Source organism: Epargyreus clarus, unplaced genomic scaffold (genome assembly GCF_041222505.1).
Source record: "Epargyreus clarus isolate Ecla_fem2 unplaced genomic scaffold, WU_Ecla_fem_2.2 ptg000001l, whole genome shotgun sequence".
NCBI classification, from domain to species: domain Eukaryota; kingdom Metazoa; phylum Arthropoda; class Insecta; order Lepidoptera; family Hesperiidae; genus Epargyreus; species Epargyreus clarus.
In genome coordinates, this window is record NW_027332209.1 from 13,427,203 (window position 1) to 13,442,029 (window position 14,827).

A 14,827-nucleotide genomic window follows, 5' to 3' on the forward strand; every position below is an offset into this window, starting at 1 on the left:
CAGCCTTAAGTCTTCGCCACCTTTAATGTACTACCAACACCATATGAAAATGCAAGCATACTGACAATAAGTCCTTTCTTTATTTAAGTTGACTATAAACTTAATAGCTACCCACTGAATGATATTGGGCCTTCCTTCTAATCAAATTAAATAATAACTTGATTATCGAACAAGAATCACAAATCCTTGTGGGCTGTGGTGGTGGCGGTGAATTACTGCCCACACCTTCCTCGTGCTTTGTTAGCTGGGAACTGCTAAGTATCACCACAACGCATTCCAATGAGTTTATCAGGCATAGAATTCATGGATCGTTTTTCAGCTGCCTCTGTCCCTCTGTGTGCGCGGAACCGAAGTGCTTATACTATGTAATAAATGTGCGTTAAATGTAGGTTCCAATTTCATGACACTAAGCTACCGCGCGTAGCCGGTCAAAACTGCGGTATCGTAAGCTGTAAAACAACACAGAGAGCTACGTGCTGAGACAGAAGTTTCTTTTGAAAAGGCAAGTATATACTTACTATATACAATCTTGTAATCTTAATATAAATCTATATATATAAAAGCGAAAAGATACTCACGTTCAAAACGTATTAATCAAGGTTTTGACTAAACTACTGAAGCTACAATCATGAAATTTGAAATATAGCTTCATTTTATAATGTAGATGCGCACTAAGAACGGATTTTTTGATATTCCACCGTTAAGGGGGTTAAATGGGGGTTGAAAGTTAATATGAAAGTCCGTCAGTTTTAAAGCAAACTGGATGAAAATTGGTATTTAGCTTTCTGATTTAAGGTAATAAAAATCTAATCTAAGGGTTTTTCCATAATCAACTCTAAAGGTGGTTAAATAGGGGTTGACAGCTTATTTTAAATTTTGCCATTTTGAAAGCCAGCACTATGAAAGTTAGTCATTGCTTTACTGGTTAGATATAATAGAACTTTAGTTCTACCTTTTTGGAAAATCAACCCCTATGTGGGTTAAATAAGGGTTGTAAGTTTGTATGGAATTCCCCCAGTTTTGATGTAAACTCTATGAAAATCGGTATTTGGGTTTTCGATTAAAAATAATTAAATACCTATTTCGCCATTTTTGGAAAATCAACCCTTAAGTTGGCAAAATAAGGGTTGACAGCCTATTTTAAATTTTGCCATTTTGAAAGCCAGCACTATGAAAGTTAGCCATTGCTTTACTGGTTAGATATAATAGAACTTTAGTTGTACCGTTTTTGGAAAATCAACCCCTATGTAGGTTGAATAAGGGTTGTAAGTTTGTATGGAATTCCCCCAGTTTTGATGTAAACTCTATGAAAATCGGTATTTGGGTTTCCGATAAAAAATAATTAAATACATATTTCGCCATTTTTGGAAAATCAACCCTTAAGTTGGTAAAATAAGGGTTGACAGCTTATTTTGATATTTGCCAATTTGAAAGACAGCACTATGAAAGTTAGCCATTGCTTTACTGGTTAGATATAATAGAACTTTAATTCTACCGTTTTTTGGAAAATCAACCCTTATTTGGGTTAAATAGGGGTTGTAAGTTTGTATGAAAGTTCCCCAGTTTTAATGTAAACTGTACGAAAATCGGTATTTGGGTTTTCGATAGAAAATAATTAAATACCGATTTCACCATTTTTGGAAAACCAACCCTTAAGTTGGTAAAATAGGTGTTGACAGCTCATTTTTAAATTTGCCAGTATGTAGGCCATCACTATGAAAGTTAGCCATTGCCTTACCAGTAAGATATAGTAGAACTTCAATTCTACAGTTTTTTAGAAAATCAACCCTTATTTGGGTTAAATAGGGGTTGTAAGTTTGTATGAAAGTCCCCCAGTTTTAATGTAAACTGTACGAAAATCGGTATTTGGGTTTTCGATAGAAAATAATTAAATACCTATTTCACCATTTTTGTAAAATAAACCCTTAAGTTGGTAAAATAGGGGTTGACAACTTATTTTAAAATTTGCCAGTATGAAAGCCATCACTATCAAAGTTAGCCATTCCCTTACCGGTTAGATATAGTAGAACTTTAATTCTATCGTTTTTGGAAAATCAACCCTTATTTGGGTTAAATAAAGGTTGTAAGTTTGTATGAAAGTACCCCAGTTTTGATGTAAGTTGCACGAAAATCGGTATTTGGGTTTTCAATAGAAAATATATTCATTGTTTTTGGAAAATCATCCCTTAAGGTCGTTAAATGGGGGTTGGAATTTTATTTCAAACTCCGTTAATTCGGAAGCAAGGACTATAAAAATTTACATTTGGCTTTCCTGTTGGATATAATAGACTTTTTTTAACACCATTTATGGAAAATCTACCCTCAAGAGGGTAAAATAGGGGTTGAAAGTTTGTTGGGAAGTCCGCAGATTTTGAAACAAAGTCTATGAAAATTGGTATTCAGCTTTCTGATTGAAAATAATAGAACACCACATATTTTACAGTTTTTGGAAAATAAACCCTTAAGTTCGATTAATAGGGAATAGAACTTTATTTTAAAATCCGTTAATTTGGAAACAAGGATTGTAAAAGCTTTATTTTTTTTTTCATTTAGCTTCAAAATAATAGATATTTAGCTTTAAAAAAATACAATTCTGGTTCAAAATAATAGAGCTTCTTTAACACCGTTTATGGAAAATCTACCCTTAAGAATGTAAAATAGGGGTGGAAACTTCGTTTAGAAGTCCGCAGCTTTTTAAGAAAAGTCTATGAAAATTGTTACTTAGCTTTCTGATTCAAAATAATAGGACACCTATTTCACAGTTTTTGGAAAATCAACCCTTAAGGTTGTTTAATAGGGGATGGAACTTTATTTTATAATCCGTTAATTTGGAAGCAACCACTATGAACAATTATCATTGGACTCAATGAAGCATCTGAGTCACTGTTTTTTTTTAGATCAACCCTTAGACGGGTATAAAAGGGTGTATGCATTATGCCTTTCTGTTTACACATCTGTTTCAGCATTTTTAGCAACTCAACAATCAACCCCATTAGGGAACTATAAGTAAAGAAAGCTTCTTTAAAAACCGTTATTGATGTTACTTCCTTTGGCGTGTCTGGAAAAAGAACATAGTGCAGAGAAGTTTAGTGAAGGGTGAAATTCCACGGGCCGTCGTAACATATATTTTTAACATGGGAATGTATTGCGCGTTATCGTATAACAACAAATACTAAAAATAAAAAAAAGTTGTAACCAAAAAGGGGTCCCCATACAACACAAACTGCTATTCGATATTTTTCCAACTAACTTTTGAACCGTTAAAGGTAGACTGTGTACTTTAATGGCTGCTCCAATATTAAATACTAAATTAGAAAAAATGAAAATTTTGGCTGTACGGAAAACCCTCCAGGTGCGGGTTTAACTTGCACTTGGCCAATTATTAGTAACGCGCAGACCCGCGGGCCACAAGGGAAAGTCGCGGGCCACACACCACCCGTGGGTGTCGGGTTGTCGACCACTGGTGTTAAATATTAGCTTTTAGAAATTTGCTGATAAAGTATTTATTGATGCATATGTACATAGGAATGTTTTTGAAATTCTACTAAGGAGGTAAAAGAAGTGTTATATGTATCATACGGGAATCTGTCAGGTTCGAAGTTAGAAACGTGATTTCAGATAACGTCTATTCAGACAAATACACGACAACGTGGACGGGTGCAAATTTCGTATATAATAATGCGTAAGTTTATTCAAATTGGCCTACATTTTGGTATACTGATTAGGTACATCGCAACTACTTTGGACACACTGCTTGCCAACATTTTGTCCTGCCGTGGGGTATGGTTGTGGTTATGCGTGGATTAGTGATGGTGATGTGGTATACACAAAGACCTTGGATTAAAATTTTGGGATAGAACAGGGCTACAGTATCCCCTGCCTGTCGTACGAGACTAAAGGGGGACTTCTGGAGTTGCGGGCTGCAAGAATGGGAGCTCTAACCGCCCAGCCAGAGACCCTGGAAAGAACCACTATATATAAGGCCCCATATAACATGGACGGTTCCTATGGAATAGTGTAAATAATAATTATTGTATCCTACATGAATCTTATATTTTAAATAAAGGTTCATTACAGACCAGAACACTAATATGAGTTTTTGTGTATGTTTCTGAAGAAAACTTGACCAATTTAGGTACACAGTGACGAAAAAAAAGCTTTTATTAATTAAATATTAATTCTACTTTATCGTTAAAATTGTTAAAGGTACAAATTTACGATTACAGTTATTTGTATATCATATCATATTTTTTTACGCGGGCGAAGCCGCGGGTTCTGCTAGTATAATATAATACCAAGAAACATAACCCTCGAACTATTAATGACAACTATGATTCGATTGAAAATAAAGTATACTTTAGAATGTGGGTGTTTTAATCAAAAATATATTCCAGATCCGAACACCTAAGATACGTACATTACCGGTAATGCACAGTACCTAGAAAATGTGTAAAATGTAAAACATTAAATCTTTCTCAAACATATTTCAAGTAGGATTCCACTGCAGAAAGCGAGGATATTTTAGAATTTAACATTGTTATGTATATTTCTGTTTACCGGACTTTGCATTTGAACCACAATAGCATCTAAATACTCCTATCTACTCCTGTAAGTATTATTAATTATTACGAACACAGAAAAACTATGTAGAGTAATGCTAATTGGTATGCTAGTGATATGCTAAATTAATTACATCAAAGTTAATTCAAGTTACAAAGTTAATTTCATCTACGAAAATGGACAGATATCTACAGGTAATTTATGTTTTCAATTTCAGCTTTCATATTTATAAAAAATAAAAAGGATTATTTTGCTTTCATTTCCTAATAATCAAAGGGTATGTATAGGCAATTGTAAATACATATATTTCTTTTAAAAATAATTATATATTTGATTGGCCTTATTTTGTTAGAATGTGGATAATAAAGTAATTTATGGGAAATACACGACAGTGTTATTATTTTCCATGTATGAGGCGGAGTGTATATCTGTGGCGCCATCTCTTAGCGCATTTTAAAAGGTCATCAAAGTTTTCTGCCAAAGGTCTCTTTCTTTTGGAAGTCGAATTACTCAGTCATGGACATAAAATGGGGCCATTTTTTAGTACACTCCACATATACGACACACACTATGAAATTATGCTACTAAGGGTGCCGTAGTTTTTAAATACGCAGTAAATAGATGGACAAAGTGGTGCAGTAGTCAATATACCAATCCGACATACAGAGCTTCCAGGTTCGGTCTATGATCAGACAAGCAATTGAACGACGAATTTAGAATTAATTTCTGGGTTTGGGTGTTTCTGTGGGTCCAGGATGTAGGGAATACTAGCTTAGAGATATGGATATAGAGTGCATACAGTTCAATAGAAAAATACCAAATATTGTTTACATACTTTATTTTGCATCGATACATACTTTCAATTCATGTATAAAAATAAAATCTACTATCAGGAATCACATATTACACTTATATCATATTGTATAAATATTCAGTCAATTTAGCGAATTACCAAATTTTATGTTATGACTAGGCTTTCTAATTTAATTCCACATAATATTATAATAATAAACTATTGTTAAAATCTTCGTTACTAATAAACATGCACTTAACATTTTTTGAAGTCAAAAAACTAGTTTTCAGTAGATATTTATAAAAAAGTATAACTAACAAATTCCACAAATACCGTCAAAAAACGCAGGATAAATTGAACACTACACTTTAGGGTAGAAGATCCACTGGTATCAATTATCAAGTTCACAAAGTTTTATCATTTCTATGCTATCATAATCTATGCTTCGTAGATTTTTTGCAGTGAATTCAAAATGTACACTTCTTTCAGACATACGCATGAAATATACGCATAATTTGAAAAATCTGGAAATGGACATATGTACATATATGTATATTTATGAATTTCCAATGTATATTGGATCTCTGGTAGATTATTCAGGCTTGTCCCAGACTTAAAAAAATGTACTCTTATGTGATGTGATGTGATCATAGTCAAAAAATTGTGACTGACACAGTTATTATATGGAAAAAAACTTAGATACATTTTTTATAATTATCTGGAACTTTCAGCTGGACAACTAACTGCAAACTGCCCTATTTAGGTGCTACATAATACTGACAATATCAGTCTGCTAAACATTTTCAAATCAAACAATTCATTATAAATTAATAAGTCACTTTTTCTTTACAGTCCCTTTACAGCGACAGCAAAGTTGCTGCCCAGTCTTATCTTTCTTAAAATGCAAATTGAAGTCTTGTTTAAATATCTTCCTATACATGGATTCCTTGACAGGAACTAAATTATCTTTAACACAATCATTGTAATACATTGTAAACATTTGTTTGATACTCAAACCTGATTCTAGGTACTGTTTCTTCCTTGAAAACTGTCTTATAGGTTTTGCATCTACTGTCGTAAAAGACATTATGTGTTTTCTGACCGCATCTTTTATTTCTGAAGGTATAGAGTGAGTACTGGCTTCAGAAAGCCCTCTCCCATCCGGTTTAGGTAGATTCATGTCAGATTTGCCCATATGGACATTGTAAACTGGTTTTTGAGATATAGCTAGAGTTCCTAAGTAAAAATTCTTACACACTGTATACCTAACAGCTCTAACTAGGAAGAAATATTTGAAGGAGTACTTTCTTTTGTTATTTCCGTCCGATACCTTGTTGTGTTTGACATAATTCCTTTCAGTTGTATTGAGTAGGAAGTGTTTCTTCTCATTAGCGTTGAGAGAATAGAAAGCCTTGAATATGTGTTGTCTGTCCACATCATTTATCCTCTCGTTACATTTATATTTGCAGGTCTTGAGACAGTCTTTAGTGTTTTTCACCCGCCTCTCCGGGACATACTTCCCTCTCCTACTGATGTATGCTTCCCCTCTCTGGTGTTTAAGTTTCCGGACATTGCAGGCCCACTTGTTTGGATTTGGAACCTGACTGCGGGCCCTTTTCTTCTTAGATAGTACATCTATTTCAACATGCTGGTTGCTCTCAGATTTGCAGCTGGAAAATAAAAAATTAATACAATGAGAGTAATGCAGTTTTTTTGCCGATATTTCAATTCCATCCAAAATAAATGAAAGTGGTCACTATTTGAATATCGTCATAGTCGTAGAACTTAGTCGGATTTAACAAAGACCAAACTTTACAGGCCATTTCAAGTTATTCACAAACGTCATTTACTATGAGCACATTTCAAATACGTCAAATTATACCGACTGAATAATTTGATAATTAAAATACATAGAATTTTTTCTATAATGCAGTAATAATATTTATAGAATATGTTATCCAAATATGATAGAAAGTGAATTTCGCATTTTTGTCAAATCCGTCTTTATTCTACGACTGTGATGATATGAAGGCATTCCAATTTATAACTTAAACATATTTTTATCTGTCTGACTGTAAAGCTAATCAACAGATTATCTAGCTAACAGTACCAATTTATCAACATTAATAATACCCCACACTGAGGTTCAGAGTTTTGTATTGCAGAGTTACTTATATGTAGATGAAGTACAATAATATGAATATTAAAAACAAATCAACTCACTCAATCTGTTTCTCATGTATCACTTGCATGCCAGGTTCCACCTTCGCAATGACGCAGTGCTGGTCCTTCAAGTACTCATACTGCCCATAATACTGCTGTGGAACATTATTGATCATGTGCTGCTTAAACACAGGCACTTGGGGTAGGATCACATGCGACGTGATCTGCAGCGGCTGGCAGTCACTCTGCAGCACCTGGGACTGCATCTGCTGCACATTCTGCAGGTGGATTTGCTGGCACGACATCACAGTCTGATTCTGTGATAACAGTTGTTGGCTCTGGATGTCGTGGGAGACGGGTATGTGGAGCGACTCCGACGTAATCGTCTGCTGGTAAGTGACCTTCCCTTGGGATTGCAGCGACGGATGTATGGAAACTGACGGCTGGTACACTTGGACTATGTGGGGCAAGCTAGGCGGCGTTTGCATTTGCTCCATTGTGGTGGTTAATTAAGCAATTGTAACTGTCTAAAGCTTCTTCTGCAACGTCTCCTCTTTGCTCGATAAGTTTTTTTAAACTGAAAACAGTCATTAATTACAAAATAACAAACAAATATTCAATTTCTTTGTGCAAGAGCGCTTTGTACTCTAAAAACATACCACTTTTTAGAGATGATAATCGGTGTTGTTTTGAAAATAAAAATAAAATTTACACCTAAACAAACAGAAAGGACTTATTTATTGTCAGGATATTTACAAACTTTTTTAATTTGCCACAGTTCCAACTCGAAAACAAAATTTAACATGGAGGACGGCATGACAATTATTGTCAGTTTCTGACATTGACGTATCTTTGTCACCTTCAGCCTTTCTATAACAGATAAAAAAACAACCAAATAGTGCTTGACAAAAACCGGAAAAGGTATGTCTGAAATAATAAATAACATTTTAAAATCTAATTAATGATCAGTGAGCCGGAAGATTATCAGGTTTTTATTATTTTATTAAACATAAATAACAAAGTATTCTGACAATAGCACGTTACTTTGAATCTGTGTCATAAATATCCACGAAGAATGTTTTCATGTCGGAGAAAGTCAATTTCATTGATTTATTTTTAAAACAATAACGAGGAAGATAAAAAGTAGCCAGTCATAGATCTTGCAATACAATGAGGTCGACTGTAAATCCAGTTCAAAACTTCATAATATAAATTGACAGCTTTTCTAATATTTAACACCAATTATTGAAAGAAAGTGTATCTTTTCATCTTAACTTTAAAATCTTGGTGTACATTTCTTTAAAAAATAAGTAAACACAATTAAAATATAAATATAGTCGTTTATTTATTAAATTATAACAATACTTATATACAATTCTAAACTATAAAATAAAACTCTTTATTATTCTTAATATATTATTCTACTAATCACATTTAAATAAATGCATAATAATGTATATAAATTAAGGCATAATTGCCACCAACATCAGTAAAACATATTTCAACAAACCAATTTATTATTTACAACCTGCATTTGAATATACAATACAAAAATATATTACAAGATTGGATTCTAAATTCGCCTTCAATGGATATTACTGTTAAATATAGAATACAGTTTGGGTACCTGTGTACATTGTATAATTATCTAAACTTTGTATACTTTTGAAAAATGAAATAGATTAGGATTTCGTATCATCGTTGTCTTGGAATTTGTTTTCTAAGAAGTGGTAGACGTAATCATAAACGACCAGCATTATTGCGCCACCTGGTCCCAGTCGAAGTACTTTTGGTAGTAGACCTTTGTAGAGTGCACGGAACCTAAGTAACAAAAATGCATCGTTTAGTTCAGAGGTTTTCAAACTTATTTCATATGTCACCCATTTATAGAATGATTTATTTTCTAGTACCTTCTAAAGGTCAGCGAAAAAATGGTGGTGGCGTTATCGCCCATTCATAGAAAACCTAGTTCAGTTTATTTTATGTTTTAGGTCATACCTAGACTATATAACAGACCATTTAAAAATAAAGACATTATATCCCTGTGGCTTTGATAGGTCACCCTGTCATCCAAATAGAGCTAGAACCTGGCGCGAAGGAGTCCTGCATTAGGTATATTGCTATGTTACGGCAAATGTTCACATTGTGTTGCTGCAGTTTCACAGGTAGTCGCTGCCGACTACCGGTGAGGCTAGTAATAGCACGTATAATTATTAAGGGTTACAAATCCAAACCTAGCAAACTTCAAAAATACTTTTATACTAATGTAAAGACAAAATAAAATATAATATAATGTTAATTTGTCTTTACAACTGGGAGGAAAATAAAAGTCTATTCGCTTAAATGTCGTAGGCACTTCACTAGAATTAATGTTAGATCAATAAGACACAGTCATACTTTACTTAACATTTAATCATCGACTAAAATAGAATTGGAGTTCGTTGCAATATAGAACCACGAATTATCAAAATCTTTTAAGATTTCTTTTCTAAGTGTATTTCATTGAAGTAATTTATTCTAGTCTTAAATCATTAGCTACAGACAATAAGTATGAACAGTAAATCAAAATAAACGTTTAAAAACAGTTGTTCATTAAAGGCAGTAATGCATCGACGACTTCTTTGTAATAGTGATGGTAATTAAATGTGCCTTACTGCTAGGATTAATTTTAAAGCAATTACTTCAGTATGGAGCAATAGTATCTGTCTCTATGAAAATGCATAAGATAAATTGCAAGCGGAAAAGGTCAACTGCCACTAAACACCATTTCTCCGCATGTGCGTAACATCTTGCAAATTGATTCCGTGAAGTGAAACTATTTATATCTTTTGCATAAAACAGGCCATATGATGTGGACCATTTGGAAGATATCCAGAAAAATATTTGCAATGTAATGAATAAGGGAAATACAAGAAAAAGGTACAGTCAGAATTTGATGGCATTGATTGTTTTTTTTACCATGAAATATTTCACCCTAAAATGGTAATTTATTGACGTTAAAATTTAAATGACACATTTTTATCGCAGAATTAACACTGCAATTAAAGAAAATTTAAATATTTATGTGTCTTTGTTGGTATTGGTGCCAGAAAACCGAACAATGACAAGATCGGACAATATAAATTCGTAATTTAAAAATAGTAGTGGAATATTCTAAGTATTTCGATGTTATTTGCTATCAATTTTGCAGTTACCTAGCTAAAATACATTTGGCAGATCACCAAGCCGAATATACGAGTACTATATTGGACAAAGTAATCTTATAGTAGTGATAGTATTGGTGTTTCCAGATGTCAAGTATGTTTTCAAGATGTAGTTGCATACAGAAAACTAGTTCATTAATAATTAAGAAGCAATTCGACTTCGTGATTCTTTAAGAATGAGATTTCTTGCTGGCGATAGCGAAATTGTTGATAGCAATAAAGAATAAAATACTGAAAATTCCTACATTTAAAAGCGTTCTGGTGTTATTGAATGAGCAAAGGGATATGAAGTCCACCTATGTAATCACATGCGACTATATTTAACTCGAGTACTATGCCCGATATTTGCAATATCTAACTCCAATTTACTGATCTGTTGGTCTCAAAATTTTACCTCAAAAAATTATATCTCAATAGTGCTAAATTTAACTTTGTCACAGCTTTGAACATACCCTCTAAACATTTCAGTATTGAAATTTCCAAACGAGTAAAAATACTAATCATTCTTACCCTTCCTCTTTGTACACCAACATAATGGCGCCACTAGTGGAGGTGTACTTCACGATACCCGGCGTCGGCTGCGGACCTTGGATGCGACTCTTTGCAACGTCAAACGGTATGTTCATACAGGAACCCAGGACACCCGATGTGAACCCTATTGCCACCTTCCGTCCGAATTCCAGAACTGGATCCTGAAAAAAATATCTCTCGTAAAAAAAAATGAAGAACATTTGTCACGTGAATCTATTTCATAATTCAAAATAATGTCGATGATGATGAATAATGCTTTGAATAAGTTAATCATCATCGACATATATGTCATGATGAAATTTGTGAGAAGTTATTTGTTTGTCACGTTAGAAGCTCGCCAGCAATTCAAATAATTTATTGTTATTAATTCTCTTGCTCTTCTAATCATCTTCATTTACAGCCCTTTATTAATCATTCACTGATTTATTATTAACTGGACACCGGTCTCCAGTTTAACTATGAAAAGTATTATTCATATCCCAATATGCAAGAAATAAATCAAGGTGTAGTGACTAGTTAAATTAAGTTTTATTAGTGGCTAAAGTCATTTAAACTGTTGACAAGTTCACACAACATTCACAAGTTGGACTCTCCTTTACCATATACCTAAATCGCGTATTTTACGGCCACTAATTTGCCTATTTTCTTCTAATTAAAGTGATAGGTAAACACGACATGATTGTGACAATACAAAGTGTTTAAAGCAATTAAGCGTTAATTGACCTACTAACCGTGCTGTTTCTATACTATTCACACAAGCTACTGATAATAACATAAAAATATTTACATTGGCGAATACATTACGTAATGCGTTATAAGTACCACGTTTACTATTATTTATATTCATTGTTGCTATTAATAGTTCACCTTAAGTGGCAACTGTGTCAATTAGGTCAATGGTCCTTCTGAATTTACTGTCAAAGACAAAGGTCGTAATGTTTAGACGATTATTCCTTGACCGAGAATAAAGTGAGGGACTTTATTCATTAATTCTTTTAAATACGCCACGAACCACCGTTTTACCATTAAACCAATATCCTTATACCTTGTGGAATTTTTTGATCTACAATTAATAACATCAAACTATAAATGCAATTAAGTGTCATTTATTCAACTATTTCAATTACTCCAAATCAAAATTCTCTCCAGCATCAATAATACATAAAATTTGACAACATTCTAACATTCCGTATCGCCCAATCTTTCTGAGATTAAATATTTTACGTCATTATTTGTTTTCAAGTGTTTATTTTCAACATTACACAGAACCTGTTGCATCGCAACCACTTATATTTTGTCAATATGATAAGAATGAACAGTATTTATCATTCTTCTCCTGTCTCAAATACACGATTCGTTATCATCAATATATCAACAGTCACTACGCAAGTAAATAAGCTGGTTAATCCATGTCTTATTTATTGTACATACAGTAGTTTATTGTTATTAGAGTTAATTTCGTTTCTAGATAATTACTTTTTGGATTAAACATAGCGAAGAGTCAGAAGGGCCATTGGATAGTGAGCGATTGCTGTCGTCGATACACATTTGCTATAACAGAGTTCACCAATATATACTACAAGTGTTTTTGAACCTTTTTTACTTGCCCTATTACCAGCTCTTGTAAATGCCTCGGATGTACATTCTTCATAATATGTCTAATTCACGTCTTGTAATGTTCTACTTCATACAATTGTACACATTAAATGATGAGTCAATTATACAATCTACTATGTAACGTATACTCAATTAAACCGACGACTAGAACTCGGTTTCATTTCGTACTTAGACATACTCGTAGATGAACCGTTTCCAGATAAAGATAATTACGAGAAGTAAGACTAATAAACGCTTAATTTAATTTCTATAAAACGTGTAAGTAAAAAACATATAATGATAATGGAGCTGCTCAAATTTACCTGATACTCTGGAACGTAGCCCTTAACGCTGTGGTAGAATCCAAAGTAAACCATATTAAACACGCCATTCCTCGCTATCGTTGCCGTCAGACCTTTGTTAAGGCCTCTCGAGCCAAGGCCGTTTTCCCTCACGATTTGCCTAGTCACTGACCAAGTGCTCGGCACTTGTTTCGCTAATGCCTTGTTGGATTGCAACGTTACTTTTACTACTTCGAATGGGTTGACTAAAATTGCCTCTGTTATGCCGGCGCCGAGACCAGCTAACGCGAATGTCTGGAATGGAAAGTTTATTTATGTACTGTACACGTTTTTTGTTACTGTACATGTAATTTGATCCTGATCCTGAATATTATTAAAGTCTAAAGGAGTTCTGCGTAAAAGATTTGTTAAAATTGATCGAAAGTTTCCCTGTGTGTTTCGTCAATCGATTGCAGGACTTGGGATATGGGACCTGGTACTCCTGATAATGTTACACAATGTTAAGCACATAAGTCAATTCTAAAACTGGTCTGTACAGTTTAAAAACTGATAAAGAATACTTTGTCTCAAGTCATATACGAGTAATTACTATGACCATTTAAGTATGAATGTATATGAACCACCTTCAATTACAGGACATTAAACACCTAAGAATATTATTTCGAGAATCAAAGACATCAAAGTGGAATAAACCTAATGATATCAAGATCAATTAATATGCAAATGAATCGATATCACATACCATTAATATTATAAATTAATGGTAGAAATATAACTGTTTTAGTGTTTTCTCTTATCAGCTTTAGTACCTACTTACTATCATAAACTTGTTTCGTTTGTTTATATTTCAACTGATAAATCAGATAGTCGCTGCCCTAAGATCATTAAATATTTGATAGCACATATTTATTTTTTCCGCATACTTGCAATCCCATCTTAACATTTATAATATGTAAATATTACTGGATTTTTTTTAAGAAATACGTATGTAAAATGCCAGGAAATAAAGCTTACTAGAGGTGTAGGCGTACTGGAACCAAACATAAAGAACCTTTTATATTGTTCGAAAGTAGCAAACTTCACTGCTCGCTTCGGTGTCTCCGCCAGGATAGGAGGCAATATTCCCTTCCAGAAAGATGTGAATCCTTCAAACCTATACATTTTTCTCATACAATCCACTATTCCATTATAATAATGAGGATCAGAAGCCTTAACAGAAGAAACTGTTGCTTGTATCTGTAATCTCGTTTTCACAAGGTCCAATGGATGCATGATGCACACTTCCACAAAACCCGCACTGCCTCCAGCACCAATTTGCATCGCTGCTTGTTTAAAAAATTTCTCAATATCACTCATTTTGTGTTACTTAAATATATAAACTATTTATCACAACAACAAACAGAGTACAGTGGTTATATTGTTACTCAATAAGCGTTCGCGTAATACTGTTTTAAGTTTGAAGCGCGAGGCTTATTTTAAAAATAACAAAAATTTGCGCCTCCGTACTATATTACCCATCAACCAATGAATGATAAACAATGCTACAGATAATTAATCGTCATCGTCTCAATGACATTACCGGTTTTCTTCATTATATTAATCGGAGCGCATTATACATTATCCATGGCAACACCAAATTAAAAATTATTTATGGTTTATGTGGGCAACATTTGCAAGTT

The 14,827-nt window shown here is 33.4% G+C and overlaps 2 protein-coding genes across 2 annotated transcripts; both read right to left on the reverse strand.

Annotated features, from left to right (window-relative positions):
* Positions 1-5,383: 5,383 nt before the first annotated feature.
* Positions 5,384-8,355, reverse strand: LOC140754262 (uncharacterized). Its single transcript, XM_073089268.1, has 3 exons — positions 8,176-8,355; positions 7,577-8,093; positions 5,384-7,023 (listed from the first exon to the last, which is right to left on the reverse strand). The coding sequence occupies exons 2-3, from the start codon at positions 8,011-8,013 to the stop codon at positions 6,189-6,191; spliced, it is 1,272 nt and encodes a 423-aa protein (XP_072945369.1). The 5' UTR covers positions 8,014-8,093; positions 8,176-8,355; the 3' UTR covers positions 5,384-6,188.
* A 481-nt stretch (positions 8,356-8,836) lies between these two features.
* On the reverse strand, positions 8,837-14,658 carry LOC140757617 (mitochondrial 2-oxodicarboxylate carrier). Its single transcript, XM_073093461.1, has 4 exons — positions 14,163-14,658; positions 13,170-13,442; positions 11,230-11,411; positions 8,837-9,337 (listed from the first exon to the last, which is right to left on the reverse strand). The coding sequence occupies exons 1-4, from the start codon at positions 14,502-14,504 to the stop codon at positions 9,199-9,201; spliced, it is 936 nt and encodes a 311-aa protein (XP_072949562.1). The 5' UTR covers positions 14,505-14,658; the 3' UTR covers positions 8,837-9,198.
* Positions 14,659-14,827: the final 169 nt, after the last annotated feature.